Raw genomic sequence first — 17,183 nt, forward strand, 5'->3', positions numbered from 1 at the left:
TCTTGACTCTTGGAAATCCTAGCTTAAGCTTCTTCTTTCTTTTGTTGTTGAATTTTAAAAAGTGGAAACACTAGAAATTGTAGGATTTTCTACATACACTGTGTCTGAGATTTAAAACCTAAAAGATTTGTCAAGAACATTACTTCTCGGGACCTCCCTGGTGGCCCAGTGGTTAAGAATCCTCCTGCCAATGCAGGGGACATGGGTTCGATCCCTGTTCCGGGAAGATCCCACATGCCGCGGAGCAACTAAGCCTGTGCGCCACAACTGCTGAGCCTGCGCTCTAGAGCCCGAGAGCCACAACTACTGAGCCCATGTGCCTAGAGCCCGTGCTTCAGGACAAGAGAAGCCACCACAATGAGAAGCCTACTCGCCACAACTAGAGAAAGCCCGTGCGCAGCAACGAAGACCCAATGCAGCCCCAAAATAATTAATTAATTAGTTTTTAAAAAAAGGACATCACTTCTCACTGTGCCTGTTAGGTACACAGTGTTCACTTACAGCAAAGTAAAACGTCCTCCAAACTGCAGAATCTTTCATTTGTCTTCACTTCTCTGTTTTCCAAGACTTCTTTTCTTGGTGTAAGAGCTTTAAATACCTTTACTTTTAAACCATCATAGTATCACTGAAGAACATTACCTTCTTTCCTAATTTTTCTCCAGACTACAGAAATCATTTCTGTGGTTTATCTTAATTAGTTTATTCTTAGTTTTTGAACAATGATATTTTTTTAACCTGGAAGAACTAAATATTATGACTGGGAAGGACCATTGGCCATGCTCCATGTTAATCCTACTGTCTGGACAAGGTGTTGTTTATTCTGTCTTCACGAGCGCTGACTGACAAGCCACTGCGCAGCTCAGTGCACTACGAACTATGCCTCTCCAACACCTCAAAGAAGAGAATTGAGGCAGACCATGCATATCTGGGTCATATCGGAATGAGAACATTTCATAATGCATGTTTTCACGGACACTTTACGAAATCAGTGTTTTCTCTTAAAAGGTATTATACATTTGGAAATCAAAATCTTTAACATACTCCAGTGCAAGTGGTTGTATATTCTTTTCTTTTTATTTTTTTTAAAGTTACCTAACCGAAATAAAAATTTTTTCAACTATCCCAGGAACTGAGTACTAGAATTGCTTACAATTGGCTTCTAAATCACTTAAACAGCACGGAATGTCAAGATGGCTACTGATTTTTTTTGGGGGGTGGTGGGGGTTGCACCATGCGGCTTGTTCCCCGACCAGGGATCGAACCTGGGCCCCTGGCAGTGGAAACGCACAGTCCTTACCACTGGACTGCCAGGGAATTCCCAAGATTGCTAGTGATTCTATACCAAAGCACCATTTTATGGGGACAAGGAGGGAGTCACTTGCAGAAAATCAAAGAGATCAAGGCAATTTTTTGAAGAACCATTTTAAAGAGCACAAGCCTATTATACAGTTTATCAGCCCTTTAATTCCTTTGATGTCCTTACTTCCCAAATTGAAACAAAATATATTTGGGAAGCAACTTCTAAATGGGAGGTAACAACTCAGAAGCCAATGAATCGGTCCAATTCCAAAGTTCCAAGTTGTGTGAGCAGTAGTATTTGAGGAATCATATGGATCTGCCTCCCTAAAACAGACCAAAAAACAAGTGCTTATGTTTTGGAAATGGTGCTCTAAATAAACATTTAGGCAGGCCCAGCTGAAGTGGTATTTATTCATTGAAGCAGGGTGTAAATATAGCTGGAGAATCAACAGCAAATCTCAAGCAAATCAACAGCCTCACTCGTTTCCATCACTTTCCCCACTCCTAAGGCCTGTCCACATACTCAGGTTCTTGCCTAAATGTACAAACATTTTGCTTGGAGAAAATGGAGTTTGCCAGTTCTAGTCTAAAGACCCTTCTCAGGCAGCCCACCTTAATGCATTCAGCCAGTATTTATTGAAAGCACTGTGGTTACCAGGCATTATTCCTATGGGCTTTAAGGAAAACATAGGATGATCCAATAAAAATATAATATAAACCATATATGTGAGCCACGTGTGTAATTTAAATTTTTCTAATAGCCACATTAAAAAAAAACAAGTGAAATTAATTTTAATAATATATTTTATTTAACCCACTATATTTAAATACTGTCATTTCAATATGTAATCAATATTTTAAAATTAATATATTTTACATTCTTTTTATGTACTAAGTCTTCAAAATCTGATGTGTATTTTACACTTAAAGCACATCTCAGATTCAGACTATCACATTTCAAGTACTCAATAGCCATATATGGCTAATGGCTACCATATTGGACAGCACATATCTAAATTGTTCTAACCTGTTAGTGCTGCTCACTGTAGAGTCCTTCAGATTTAGCCCCCAGCAATAAAAATGGGACTTTGCCTCCCACTAACTAAAGTTCCCATGCACGCCACAGGAGGCATATCCTCAACAGGATTATCTATAATATAGAACACTTTGTTGGAAAGCCATATAGGAGCCAACAAGTAGAATGAGATGGGAAGCTTCTGGAGGACGGGTGCCTGAGCTCACACTGCTGCTCTGCTCTCTACCCTTCCTCATCCCCTCACATCCCTACCCTTTATCTCTCCCGTCCCCCAGCCCCGTCCACCTGCCCACCCCACCTCCCCCTGGCCTGTAGCTTTGGCCTTCAAAGGGCCCGCTCAATACCTATTATTGTCTTGATTCTAAATGTAACATTTATTGTGTATTGAGCACTAATCACAGGCCAAGCACTGGAGATATAGGAATAAACCATACAGCCATACAAGGTCAGATAGAGGTGTGTGCTATGAAGAATAGAGCAGTGTTTCCTGTGTAATAGTGAAGAAGGATGGCATTTCTGTATTCTAGAACTTCTTGGGGTTTCAGAATGTGTTTATATGATTTTCTTTTTCTATGTATAGTTTTTATTTATTCTATCAGTCACTGCCCTCATAGTACTGGAATTTAGTTGAAAGAATAAAGCATTTACATCTAATCTGCTTGTTTTGTAATGTATTGATGTGTAGTATGTGGTAAGGAGATAGCAAGTGACTGAGGCCAGCTACTCCTTTAGAAAGAGTGGTCAGGGCTGGCCTCATTGACAAGGCAACATTTGAGCAGAAGACCGAATGAAAAAGGGACAAATCATGCAGACGTCTGGGAAAGAGCTTTGAGGCATAAGGAACGACAAACACAAATGCCCTGAGGTTAAACGAGTGACTTGGGAGAGGCAGACTCAGCAGCCATTGTCAGGTGCAATGAGAAGTAAGGAGGTGCCAGGACTTCCCTGGTGGTCTAGTGGTTAAGACTCCGCGCTTCCAGTGCAGGGGGTGTGGGTTTAACCCCTGGCCGGGGAACTAAGATTCCACAAGCCATTCGGTGTGGGGAGGGGAAAAAAAAGTAGGGAGATGCCCAAAACAGATGAGGTCAGAGGAGGCTATGGACCAGATCTTGCAGAGTCTCACAGGTGACACTGAAGACACAGGATCTATTCTAAATGTTATAGGTACCTTTTGGAGATGTTTAAAGAAAGAAGTAAAATTAACAAATTTAACATTTTAAAAGATCATTAGACCTTGGGTTAAGCAGTGTTTTCTCAGGTACAACATCAAAAGCACAAGCAACAAAGGAAAAAATAGATGAATTTTGAATTTCACCAAAATTTTAAAATTTTGTGCTTCAAAGGACACCATCAAGAAACTAAAAAGACCACACACAGAATGGAACAAAATATTTGCAAATCACATATCTGATAAGGGACATGTATCCAGAATATATAAAGAACACTTACAACTAAACAACAGAAAGACAATCAAATTTTAAAGTGAGCAAAGGATTTGAGTAGACATTTCTCCAAAGAAGATATACAAATGGGCAATAAGCACATGAAAAATGCTCAATATCATTAGCCATCAAAGAAATGCAAATCAAAACCATGATGAGTTACCACTTCACATCCACTAGAATGCCTCTCATCAAAAAGACAGTAACCGGTGTTGGCAAAGATATGGAGAAACTGGAACCCTCATACACTGCTGATAGGAATGTAAATTTGTGCAACCTCTTTGGAAAACAGTCTGGCAGTTCCTCAAAAAGTTAAACATATCATTATGTTCCACTCCCACGTATATACCCAAGAGAAATTAAAATCTACAGGATGTTCACACAAACACTTGTAGACAAATGTTCATAGCAGCATTATTCATAATAGCCAAAAAGTGGAAACAACCTGTATGTTCATCAGCTGATAAATGGACAAACAAAATGATATATCCATACAATGGATTATTATTTGTCAATAAAAAGGAATGAAGTACTGATACACGTAACAACAAAGATGAACTTTGAAATGTTATGCTAAGTGAAAGAAGTCAGACACAAAAGACCATATACTGTATGATTCCATTTATATAAAATATGCAGAATACACAAAGTTAATAGGGACAGAAAGTAGATTATGGTTGCCTAAGACCAAGGTATGGGGTGAGAAGGATACGGTGAGCAAAAATAGGCAGTGGACTGTAAATGGGTACAGGGTTTCTTTTTATCATGTTAAAATAGATTGTCATGATGGTTGCACAACTCTGTAAACATACTTAAAATCATTGAATTGTATAAGTGAGTAACTTTTATCATTTATATATAATATAAAACTTATTCACATTAGATATAATATGAAATATATTTCAGTAGAGCTATAAAAACATCATTAACTTCTGGCTTGACATTAGACCTGGAGTCAGCAAACTATTTACATCCCATGGACCAAATCCAGCCTACTACCTTTTTTGTACAACCTGTGAGCTAAGAATTGCTTTTACAGTTTTAGATGGTTGAAAAAAATCAAAAGAAAAATATTTTATGGCACATAAAAATTATATGAAATTCAAATTTCAGTGTTCATTAACAAACTTTTATTGGAACACACCAAGCTTATTTGTTTATATATTGTCTATAGCTGTTCTCAAGCCACAATACAGAGTTGAATAGTTGCAACAGGGACTATATTCTCAAAGCCTAAAATATTTACTATCTGGCCTTTTACAGAAAAAATTTTGTTGACCCCCTGGCCTAGACTCTACTGGGGCAAGGGAGGAGCAGGAAGACAAGTTAGGAGGTTCCTGAAGCATTCAAATGAAAGATAGTGATGGTTTGGCCTAAGGTGGTAATGGTAGATTTAGAAGTGTTCAAATTCTGGATATGTCTTGATGACAGAACTGATAGGGTTTGCTGATGAATTGGAGGTAGAGTGAGAGAGAATGGATAACTCCTCTGTATCCTGGGCAATCAGGTGAAAGAAAGATGGATTCTGAGGTGCAGGTTCAGAGGGAAAAATCAGGAGTTCGGATTTGAATGTATTAAATTTGAGAGTCAAGAAAATGGTGCTTGTTAAACATCCAGGTGGTGATGGGGAGGAGGCAGCCAGATGTATAGGTGTGGAATTCATGGAAGCAGTCAGGTCTAGAGACGTAAATTTGGAGTCATCGAAGTTGGTATGTAAATCCATGAGCCTGGATGCTTAGGAATGTCATATCTTGTTCACAGGGGAGATATAAACTAGCCATTACAGGTCCATACATTAATGTCACAGTGCTTCCTAGGACCTTCTGTGTAATTTGGGAAGTCCCCTTTGTGTAAATGTAAGCTGCTCCAAGCCTCTCATATGCTATCAGCTTGGTTGGGAGTCATAGCTGCTACTGCAGAGTGTGAAATTTTTCTTCAGGGTAACTCACAAGGGTTCAAGGTTCATGGCAGACTGTTGATTCCCTTTCACTTGCCCCCTTGAAGTCCACTGAGGACTTAGTACGTTGACAGTATATGCTGCTTGCATTTCCTTTTTCATTGCCTTCTGAGGACTTCTAAGTTTGGAAACTTAAATCGTTCCACCTGTGAGTGTTCGGCTACCAGCAAGCAACCCAAAAACGCCTGCATTCCTTGTGCTCAAGGGAGCCAGAGAGTTTTTATGTTGATCACACAAATGATGCTTTTAAGAAAACAGACCACTGACGAGTCTCACATTTCCTATTACTCATGATGTGAAGACAGATTACCACTGTGATCTTGTAAAGGAAGATTATGTAAACAGCAGATATTTATCCCAACAGTGTAGCTCATCTGTGGATATGGGTAAGTGGACAGCTCGAGTGTAAATGCCTTGACATGGCATCAGGGCTCCTCACAGGACAGCCCATCTGCTTGTCCTGACTCATATCTTAACACATATACATACCTACATGCATGCATGGGCACATATGCATGCACATATGCGCACGCGCGCGCACGTACACACACACACACACACACACACACACACACACCCCTCAGTGTTCAGGCATGTCACTGAGCACCCTAAATGCTTTCTCTCCACACCTTTTTACTTGCTGTTCCCTCTTTCTAGAATGCTTCCCCTTCAAGATTTAGCCTAAATGAGGCCCACTGGAAGACTAGCCTGACATTTCCAGATAGAGTTTTGCCTCTCTGCTCTCAGATCAGTGCTAATTCTGCTGAGACCATGTATTCATATGTCTTTCTCCCTCACTAGCTTGTATTCTTTTCATGTTCACATTCCCAGCATCTCTCACAGTACTGGGCCTGTAACAGGTGTTTAATAAATATCTGCTGAGAGAACATTGAATGATATACCCAAGATGACCTGTGAAGGCTGAATCTACTTCAGGGTGAGGGGGCTGGAGCTGGCAGTGGAGGGGCAGGTTTGAGACGATGATAGGTGTGTCTTATTTGGCTTGTTTGGCTGATAGCAGCTGTTCTGAATATCCTTTTGTTCTACTGGCCTTGCTTCCTTTGAGCTTCCAAGTGGTGCTGGCCCTCCTTGTCTTTACAAAGCAGTTGGAGATTTGCAATCTCCCCCAAGCTCTCTTACCATCACATTCCTTCCAACAGCCCACATCAGAGCATAAGGCATCTCTGAGCACTGCTGCTGCTTTGGAAAACCTCCGTTAAGTCCCAAGGCTCTGCCAGTAGGGCATTTGTCAGCCATCTTTTGGCAACCACACACACACACACACACTCACCCCTGTGCCATCAGTCTTATGTTGCATCTGATTGACATATTTTTTCACTATTATCTAGGCCAAAAGCAACATCAGTTATCCTTGCGCTAGCAAGTAGCCATTTGAATTCAGGTCTGTATTTCCCTAAAGAAATCCTCCCTGTAATAACTTTCTGGGTCATAATATAGAAAGAGTAAAAGTACTAGAAGTAATATTCAGGCAGAAAAAAAGGGAATTGAAGTCCACAGAAGACCAGCCACATGCTCTGTGGCAACTTCAGTCAGCAAAGCCAAAGGACAGCTGGAAGCATGGGCTCTCTGAAGTGCTCTTCACTCATTCATTCATTCATTCCACAAAAATATATTGAGATCCCACAGACACTATTGTGGGTGCTGCAAATACAGCAGAGAACAAAACAGGCAGGGTCCTCATGGTCTTGGAGATTATATCTATTAGGGGAGACTGGCAGACAGTAAATAAATAAGTGGGTGTTATTGAGACCAACAAAGCATGTTGAAGGGGTTAAGGGATGCTTTCCATGGATTCTTACCGCACCCAAATGGCTTCCCATGAGAAGAAGGCCTTGTATTTCTAGAAATCAGAGCAAGGATTGGCTGAGAAAGTTTAGAAAAAAACCTAGTTGAGGCTCCTGGGCCTAATGCTTCCAGTATGTCTTGAGTGGCAGGAATTGCGATCTTTGTAGATTTACTTATTTGTGTGTGTGTTTTTTTTTTTCCTTTTCAAGATTTGTCAAACACACCTTTTTTGGGGGAAAATGGTACTGCTTACACTTTACATTAGTGGAAGTAGCAGGAAATGGAGATTTCATTTCTATAAATTAGATCATTCTTCCCTCAGCTAGCACATCTCTCAAGCTAGTTGGACTCTCATTACTGACCTGCCCCAAAGGACACACCTGGGTACCAAAGAGCACCTCCAAATAGTGCATCTAGGTCCATCCTCAAACAGGTTGTTCTCCCAGGTAGGGATTTCCCTCCCCCAACATGTCGCCTCCCCAGTGGCTGATTTAGAGTTGTTCAAGGGCACCACTGTTTCTTCCACTGAGAATCTCGGGATTTGAATCTGCAGATAAAGTAAATGGCAGGTTCAGGTTCCTGTGATTCGGTTAGCTTAGGATAGGCTTGGAATGATATGCTGTCTCTTGCAAGCTCTCCCTAGTTTCACTTCCTTTTCATGCTACTTCACCCAATGTCTTTCAATCCATTACCGATCAGACCCAAGCTGAGCCCTTTCTTCCTGTCATCCTGTCTCCACCTCCTTCATCCCTGTCCTTCACCCCATTAGATCTTCCCTCTGGACTCCAGCTCCCAAGTTGGAATTGCTGCCTCCACTGTACTCTGAACTCTGGTCTCTGCCCATTGTAATCCTGAGCTGGCTTTTCCTATGGTTTTGGATTCTCACCATCTTTCTCAGTTTTTATGAGTGCAGTCTGCTTCCCTGCCAGCTCCTTTTGGCTCCCCCATGTCTCATTTTGCTTTTCATTCCAGAGGACTCAGCCCTCCAGCCCTCTATTTTTATGCATTCTTTCATTCAACACAGCGGTTCTGAGCACTTACTACATACTAGGCTCTAGACTAGAAGCTGGGGTTGCATCCTTTTTCCAGGAGCCTCGGTAGAGTGGGACGGACAGGCCTGAAACCAAGCCAGAGGCTGAGATAGAAAAGTTTGCAGGGGTCTGTGGGAACAGAGGGGGAGGATGAACCACTCTAGCTGGGGGAGGCTCCAGGCTCTTCAGGCAGGGAAGGGAGGAGAGAGGTATTTTGGGAAGAGGGAACAGCATACATAAAGTTGAGGAGGTATCACTGAACATGGTGTGTCTTGGAATTTTATGCAGTTAATGTCACAGATGATGGGGTGGAGACAGAAAGAATGGTGGCAGATGAAGCTGGAAAGGTAGTTTGAGATTTGACCACTAAAAGGAAGGAAACTAACATAATATTTCCTTTAATCCTTACAACATCTTCCAGATTTTACTGTCTCCACTTTGCATGTGAGGAGCCTGAGGCTTGCAGAGGTTAAGTGACAAAGGGGAGGCAGCTGGTTAAGAAAAGTGGTTAAGAGCACAGGCTGTAGCATCCTCAGTTTCAGTCCTAGCATCTCCACTTACTTGGGGCACTGAGTATTCTTTCTCTTCCTAGATCTTGTTTCCTATTTGCTAAAAGAGAGTGATAGTACTAGAACCTACTTTGTGAGTGGGGGGACATTAGGAGGATTCAGTTTAAAAGTGCCTGAGCAGTAAGTGTTAGCTCTTAAGTGTCAGAGTCAAGACTGAAACCCCAGTCTGTCTGAGTTCAAGGCCTTTGTATTGCTCGTGTATACCCTGCTCCTGGTCCTTGATTGTGAAGGAGCTTATGTGCACTGCTAAAGAGAATTTGGACTTGATCCCATAGGTAATGGGGAGCACTGAAGATTTTTAGGATGGGGAGTGGTTTGGACTCATTTTCCTGTTTGAAAAATCACTGAGTGGAGAGGGCCTGGGGACAAGAAGACCAGGACTGGGGGAAGGGAGAGGAGAGAAGGGGTGGTGCCAACAGCAGAAGATGGAGTCCTAGGACTTGCTGGCTGACTGGGTGGAGATGGTGTGAATATCATTCAAATCACAGTCCCTGCTTTGAATCCTTCAATGGCTTCTCTTAACTAGGGGATAGACTCCTCATCCCAGCTGACAGAGCTCTTCACTCTCTGGCTCTTATTTACTGCTCTAAATTCACCTCACACACTCCCTCAACCTCCATGCACCTTAAACAAAGCCACATTCAAGGCAGAGAAGCAGGTGGCTGAGCATATATCCCAACCTACTGTCCCCCCGACCCTGTCCTGTCCCTTCTGTGCACAGTCACCATTTTCCTTTCTTTGCCTCACAGCACAAATACTGCCAGGCTATTATCCCTCACCTTAACTCAATAATCCTGCCCACCCACTGATACAGATCTGTTCCAGCCTCTCAGTAACCTTCCTGGCACCTCATTTTTATTCCTCTTTGCCCAAGACCAACTACTCCCTCATACGGAAATCAACCTCTCACTGATTTTCCTCCTGAGAACGGCTACAGTTTGACATAGAAGCTAAAGTCGTGTGCAGTCTTGAGCAAAGAGGGACAAGAAAGCTTGGGTCCCCTTCTAATGCTGTCGAAAGAAATCCCAGAGTTCCTGGAGGTCCTGAAACTTCATAACTGATGCTGCCTCTTATCTCAGTATATGTAAACTGTGGGATCCAGGCACAGTATCTGACTGTGGCCCTGGTGTTGTACAAGTATTTCTCAAATGAATGAATGACAGACTCACTTCTGCTGTTTCACGCATGCACTGTTCTCCTCCATTGTCAGTGCCTCCAGGAAAGCACTCCCCATGACGCTGCCATTGTCCAGTCCTTCCACAAATCCATCAGCCACCCAAAGTGGGGAAGATTACCTGCTCCCGTCCTCTCCTTTTACAGACCTTAAGCAGTTATGAGGGTGCATTTTATAGCCATGGCCACCAGAGGGCTCTTCTCAAAGCTCAGGATTCCCTTGAGCAGCTTCACAAGAGCTTCACCTGTGTAGCTAAGCAGGTTCCTTTATTAGTTTCATACTGCATCTGAGGTGTTCTGTCCATTCTGAGGCTCTTAGAGAAAGAACTGGTCATGTGGTGCCTTTAGAGGACTACTTTTCCAGCTATTTCCAAAAATTTCTTGGGAAAATACTATTTTCTTCTAAGGAAGGGACAGAAAAAATGGGCTTGATGTTATGGTAATCTGCGCCCTGTGCAGGACTTTTTAGGTAGGGTAGGTCCCTGAATGTGGGCAGCATGAAGACTCTACTTTGGGCTTCAGCCCAACCTAGCTGGGGTACTCCATTGCAGCCTCAGCCCACCCCTGGTCACCTGCTCCTTCAAGTGGAGAAGCTGGACTTGGAAGACAGCTTGGGCAACTCACAAATCCTTTGACTGCAACTGTCTCATCAGCAAAGTGGGAATGCAAACACCACATCTATCTCACAGAGCTGTGTCAGGGTAAATGAGCAAATGTAGGTAAAAGTGCTTTGAAAAGTGTGATGCTCAGTGCCACCTCCATTTCCCTACTTAAATAAATCACATTCCAGGATTAGGATGAGCACAAACAATAAGCAGATCACAATTATAACAGGTCAAAAGGGTTTCTGAACTCTTGAGGAGAAATGATAGCAGAAAATCTCAAGTTTTTAATTATTAAATAAAATTACTCTTAAGATTGCATAAGATAAATTTCTATCAATCAAAATTATAATCCAGAAAAAATTGTTTCAAAATCAGAAAAGAAAGTCATTGATATTTTGAATATCAGCATATCATCTTATAGACGTACATTTTTACATTTTTGTAAGTGACTATTTCAAAACACTTTACCAGAGTAAGTCACAAACTATTTTTCCTGGTATTTTACCCTAGAATTGGTAGATAGTTACTTGTTTAAAATTTTCAAAGCAATAATCTTCTTTATCTCACAGACTCTAGACAATCTGAAGGAAGGGAAACACCATCTACGTGTGAGGCCTGCAGACATACCTGTTGCTGAGAGAGCATCTTTGAACTACTGGCGAACATGGAAGTGTATCAGCAAACCCTCAGAATTTCCTATAAAAAGCCCAGCCTTCACAGGTATAACCACAGGCTGACCTTTTCTGAAGCCCAGACCAGCTTCCCTTCTCACTCTAACAGAAGTGGCTTCAATCCAGAGAGTGCCCTGATTTCTGAACTAGTTCTGGATGATTTCTCTACCTTCCTGTCATCTCCTCTGAGCTTGTACCTGCGACATGCCCTCTCCATGACTTCTTACTCACTGGAACTAAACATCCTTCTCCATGTTCATTCCCCTGCATGCTGGTTTCACTTGGGCAAGGCTGGGCTGCATTCCACCCCGTCCTATTGGTCAGGGCACTCCACCATACTTTCAAGTCACCTCTAACCACCACACAAGGAATGTCTCCAAATGATCACTGTCTGGTGGGCGCCTTGCAGCATAGATCGACCTACCTGGGACACCAGAATAGCCATTCATGATTATTGATGGGTTTTGAGCTTTTGGGAGAGTCAAAAGGATCTATTTTATCTGTGGTTGGTTTGATCAATTAAAAAGAAACAAATAGGTAACCAGTATGAATTTAATGACTGAGTATATAAGCCACAATTTCACATGTCCCACTGCCCTTCACTGCAGAAAAACTAGATTTCCATGCCCTGCTCCCCACCACACTTCTGCCAAACCTAGGGTTACATCTGAAAAGAGTGAGTGAGAAGAAGGAGGTATCTGGCAGGGACCATCTCTGGGGTGATCTCTTCAGCTTCCTCTGGGGCCCCTGGGTCAGTGAGAGCCCTGCCCACTTCTGAGAGCCCTGGCCTCTGGGAGGTGGTGACGCCCCTCTGCATGTTCTCCTCCAGGCCTACATGATAAGGCGCCTTTGGGACTTATGGATACACCACTGTTAGACACAGAAGAGGATGTGCACTACTGCTTCCTGCCCCTAGACCTAGTGGCCAAGTATCCAAGCCTGGTAACTGAAGACAATCTGCTGTGGCTGGCTAAGACCGTGGCCCTCATCGAGTGCGAGTGCAGCGAGTTCCGCTTCATTGGTGATTGCTGTATCCGGGGGGGGGGTTGGGGGAGGGGGAGTAGGGGGAGAGGGTGGGGGTGGCAGCAGGCTGATAGGACCCATCCACCCCTCCTAACCCCACACCCCTTGGAGGCCCAGCTTGGGGCTTAGGGCCTCAGGAGCTTCCCTGGGCAGAGCTGGTGGAAGCATGACAGAGCCTTCCTGGAAGCAAATGGATTCCCAGCATTAGACTCCCACTAGCCTCAGGGCTATTTTATTCCCTGTTCATTTTGGAATGGCCTGGGTGTAAAGGGGCACTGAAAACTAGCTGCAGTGGTGTCACGGGCCACAAGAGTTGGTGTAAAGGGCAAGACCCTGAGCTGAACTCCAAACTACTTATCTCTCTGCCTTTATGTATCCAACGGGACTCTAGACCTCAGTTCCTCTCACCATAAAATGAGGGAATAGGGTTGTTTCAAAGGATGGTCCCTTTCTCCTCTCACTTCCACTAAACTCAGGATAAAAGGGAAGAAGGGTGGATGGTGAAAGGTTCCCCAGAATCATTGTAGAATTGTCCACCTGAGCTAGTGGCCTAAGGAGGGATGAGATCTTCAAGCCTGGACAGAAGAGAGCCTCCCTCCTCCACCAGGACAGGCTCTGGTGGGGTGTGAACTGAACTGATTCCAAGATGCTGCTGCTGCCTATATGAATAGGGCAAGAAATACCCAAATTGTACTGGGGACCAAATGCCTGGAACCCCAGCCTTTCATAGTCACAGTCACCTGGAATGTTGTCTATAATGTGCTTCTGAATATCCAAGTTGATTCACACAGGACAGTAGTGTTGGCTCTATCTCTGCCTCCTACACTGCAGACCAAATGCCTGGAACCCCAGCCTTTCATAGTCACAGTCACCTGGGAAGTTGTCTATAATGTGCTTCTGAATCTCCAAGTTGATTCACACAGGACAGTAGCATTGGCTCCATCTCTGCCTCCCACACTGCAGTCCAGGCAGGGAAAAACTGCAAGAGCCACCTGCCAACCCAGGCTCAGCCAGGCCCTTCCTCTCTAAGTGACAAGACAACTCCCTCTTTTGGAATGACCTGCTCTTGGGTCAAGACTCACAGGGTAAGTCTCAGGGCCAGTGTGTGCTCACCAGGAAGGCCTGGCTTGGGAGCCCCAGGCCAGCCCATGGGAAGCCACACCCACGGACTCAGACACAGGAAAACAAAGTAATTTGGGGTTTTTCACCTTGAAAACCACAGACTGAAAGCTAATCTAACCAGGTATGTTTAGAAATTGTTTTGGAATAAGGAGCCCCTAGGATAAGTTGTAGCACCAAAAACCTGCCAAAACCTGGACCTGCAATTAGATCAGAAATAACCTTGTTAACCCATTTTGTTTCCTTTTGTTTTTCAAGTGAATTTTCTCCGCTCACAGAAGATTTTACTACCAGATAATTTCTCCAACATAGATGTGTTAGAAGCAGAAGTGGAAATTCTGGAAATCCCTGAGCTCAGTGAAGCTGTGAGGTTGTACCGAATGAACATGGGTATGTCACCAGAGGAACCTTGGCCTCCCCTTGACATCCTGGGGCAGTCTGGGCTTTAGCCAGAAAAGCCAAAAGCAAACATCTTCCCTCCCGCAACCACTCTGGGCTTTGGGTGGTAGTGAGAGAAGTGGGTGTTCTGGCTGACTTAGAATCTGAGAAGAGAAATTTCAGTCTGAAACCCAGTGTGCCCTCTGTCTGCTCAGTCTTGCCACTGACCTGTAGGTAGCTCAGCTCAGCCTGGGTGGGGAAACCGGGCCAGAGTGTCCAGGGGAGGGAAGTTGGGCCTGAGGCCCGGCTTCCCAAGATCAGGGGAGGTCTGCCCTCCTTGTGGATGTGTCAAGCAACGGGGAACTTGTAACTAACCCCTACCTGCCACTCCCATCCTTCCTCTTCCAGGCATAGCTGGTGGGCATGGGAAATTCCCCATAGGACTTCAATTATCCCACACACACCCCAGTTCCTTTGTCCCCCCTACTTCAAATCCCTGGCTGCTGTGCCTGTTCCTGCCTGCTCCTGACACTTCCTGACCCTGGTCCAGGCCTTCAAGTTCCCGGCCCAACCTCATTCCAATTTGCTCCTCATATTTTTTGTTTGCCTTTCACCATCCCATTTCCCAAATCCTGGATGTCTATGGAAGCTACTGTGCATGTTGCAGGAGCTAGCTACCTTAGTGTGGCCTCAGCTGGCATTCTGAGAATATATAGAACTGTCTTGCACATGTGAAGTTTGGCCTGCATGTCACCAGATATTTATTCCATGGGAATCAGACCTTCCCTACTTTTAGGCCAGCTCTCCCAGACTGCTCCCCAGGCAAGTGGAGTCCTATCCTATTTGGGGGTAGTGGCATCCTGCTGCAGGTCTCAGGAGCCTGTCTTGGGATCTTACAACCCACTTCAAAGGGTGTAAGTTCAAACCTCTCCCCCAAAGACTTCTGTTCCTTCAGAGAACATGGGTCAGAGAGATGAGTAGATCGGTGCATGCTGCACAAGAGCTATGTGAAGTTGGAAGGGAAGCATGCCTGTGGACGGGCTCTGTAAGCCATAAAGCAGCCCCCAAACACAAAGCATGTTTTTTGATTTTTATAAAGCACCATAACTAAGGGAAACAGCTCTCGTAGCCTTGGAGGTAGAGGCGCTCTCAAATCTCAGCTCTGCCCCACCTAGCTTTGGTATTTGCGGCAAGGTTCTTAACTGGCCTCTCAGGACAGTTTCCTCATCTGTGATAAGAGGAGAATACTACCCCTCTTGCAGGATTGCAGATGAGATGACCCATGAAAATCACTGGCAGTTTGCCACTGGCCCACTGTTGCCACTGGAACAGGGTCCTGTAGACTGTGCATTGTGCCCACTGCAGGAGAACAAGGTTTCACCCATGAGCCCGCAATTCAAATATCCAACCTGAAAGTAACACTACACAGTGTGTCTCCGGGGAAAATTCTGCCCAAGAGTGATAGGGACTGTGAATCCGGGAAGCCTGTAATGCACATTAGGTTCAATGCTGTGGTTGTCATTCTTTACCCATGGATAATTAGAGCAGAGCTTGGAACTAAGGGAAATTCCTACAGAGGCTGGGGCCAGATGGCTGTTATTCTGCAATTCAAATGTTAGTGATACAGCTAATTAATCTACCCCCCCATACCCACCCCGCCTCTCAACAAATAGTTTTGACCTCTAAACCTGACTGAATATAAGAAAAACTATACTGATTTCGAGCAGATCCAGATTTGGCTGTGCAAGGAACTAAGCTCCCTCAAAGTCTCTTTAGTTACTGATTTAAGGCAGCAGTAGGAAGCAAGACCCAAAGCTTCCAATACAGTTATGACCATGAGGGATCTAGGAGTCACCCCTTTCTCTCTGGCACAGGTGGCTGTTCCCAGACCTCCTGTCCTCCTCCAAGCCCTGGGAAGGGGGGCCGTACAGCAGGCCTAGAGTCTGTGAAGCCACTGTACATGATGGCCCTGGGTCTGCTTGTCAAGTACCCAGACTCCGCACTGGGACAGCTCCGCATCGAGAGCACTCTGGATGGAAGTAGACTGTACATCACTGGGAACGGGGTCCTCTTCCAGCACGTTAAGTAAGGCCCTCCTCAGAGCACAGCTTGGTCCCACTCAGGCTGAGCTTTACCTTTCTTGAGGAACCAACCTGGGGCCCTGCCCATGAGCCAGAGATTGTGTCCTTGGGGACAAACTGATCATTTTAGCCACTCCCACTACCCACACCAGCACCACCAAATTTGGGCCTCAGAGGAGAGGCCTAGTGCCAAGGTATAAGGTTCCCAAGGTTCAAAGGTCTCACACTGTTTCATATTTCCATCCTCTGTGATCTATTGCTCTGGTTCTAGCCCTGTGCTAGGTCTGAGGTGACCAGGCCAATCACAACACTTGGGGTGCTGGATAGTCCCCCTCCTTCAAAGGTCCTCCCCACAACCCTTGGGAGGCTAACTGACACACAGAAAGAGCCAGGGGTGAGCCCCCCACAAGAAGCAAGGCAAGGCAGGCTTCCTGGAGGAGGTGATACCTGGCCTCTGCCTTGTGGGATGAGCTCAGAATGTTCCCATTAGTGCAGGGGCATGGATTCTAATCCTGTTTTTAAATTAATTTAATTAATTCGTTAATTAATTAATTAATTTATGGCTGCGTTGGGTCTTCGTTGCTGTGCGCGGGCTTTCTCTAGTTGTGGCGAGAGGGGGCTACTCTTCGTTGCAGTACATGGGCTTCTCATTGCAGTGGCTTCTCTTGTTGTGGAGCCCCTGCTCTACGCACGCGGGCTTCAGCAGTTGTGGTGCACGGGCTTCAGTAGTTGTGGCGCACGGGCTTCAGTAGTTGTGGCTCGCGGGCTCTAGAGCACAGGCTCAGTAGTTGTGATGCATGGGCTTAGTTGCTCTGCAACATGTGGGATCTTCCCGGACCAGGGCTCGAACCCGTGTCCCCTGCATTGGCAGGCGGGTTCTTAACCACTGCACCACCAGGGAAGCCCCTAATCCTGTTTTTTTTGTTTTTTTTTAGATATTTGCCATGTATTTCTTCTTAGGTCTTTTTTTAAAATTAATTAATTAATTTATAT

General features: G+C 44.6%; 1 protein-coding gene across 1 annotated transcript in view; it reads left to right on the forward strand.

Annotated features, from left to right (window-relative positions):
* Window positions 1-17,183, forward strand: part of KCTD19 (potassium channel tetramerization domain containing 19) — a 31,942-nt gene that overhangs the window by 5,843 nt on the left and 8,916 nt on the right. Inside the window, exons 3-6 of the mRNA XM_007457286.1 lie at window positions 11,488-11,638; window positions 12,419-12,610; window positions 13,990-14,121; window positions 15,984-16,194. Coding sequence (XP_007457348.1) covers window positions 11,488-11,638; window positions 12,419-12,610; window positions 13,990-14,121; window positions 15,984-16,194 — 686 coding nt within the window. The remainder of the gene's footprint in view (window positions 1-11,487; window positions 11,639-12,418; window positions 12,611-13,989; window positions 14,122-15,983; window positions 16,195-17,183) is intronic.

The sequence above is a fragment of the Lipotes vexillifer genome, unplaced genomic scaffold (assembly GCF_000442215.2).
Source record: "Lipotes vexillifer unplaced genomic scaffold, Lipotes_vexillifer_v1.1 scaffold504, whole genome shotgun sequence".
Lineage (NCBI taxonomy): Eukaryota > Metazoa > Chordata > Mammalia > Artiodactyla > Lipotidae > Lipotes > Lipotes vexillifer.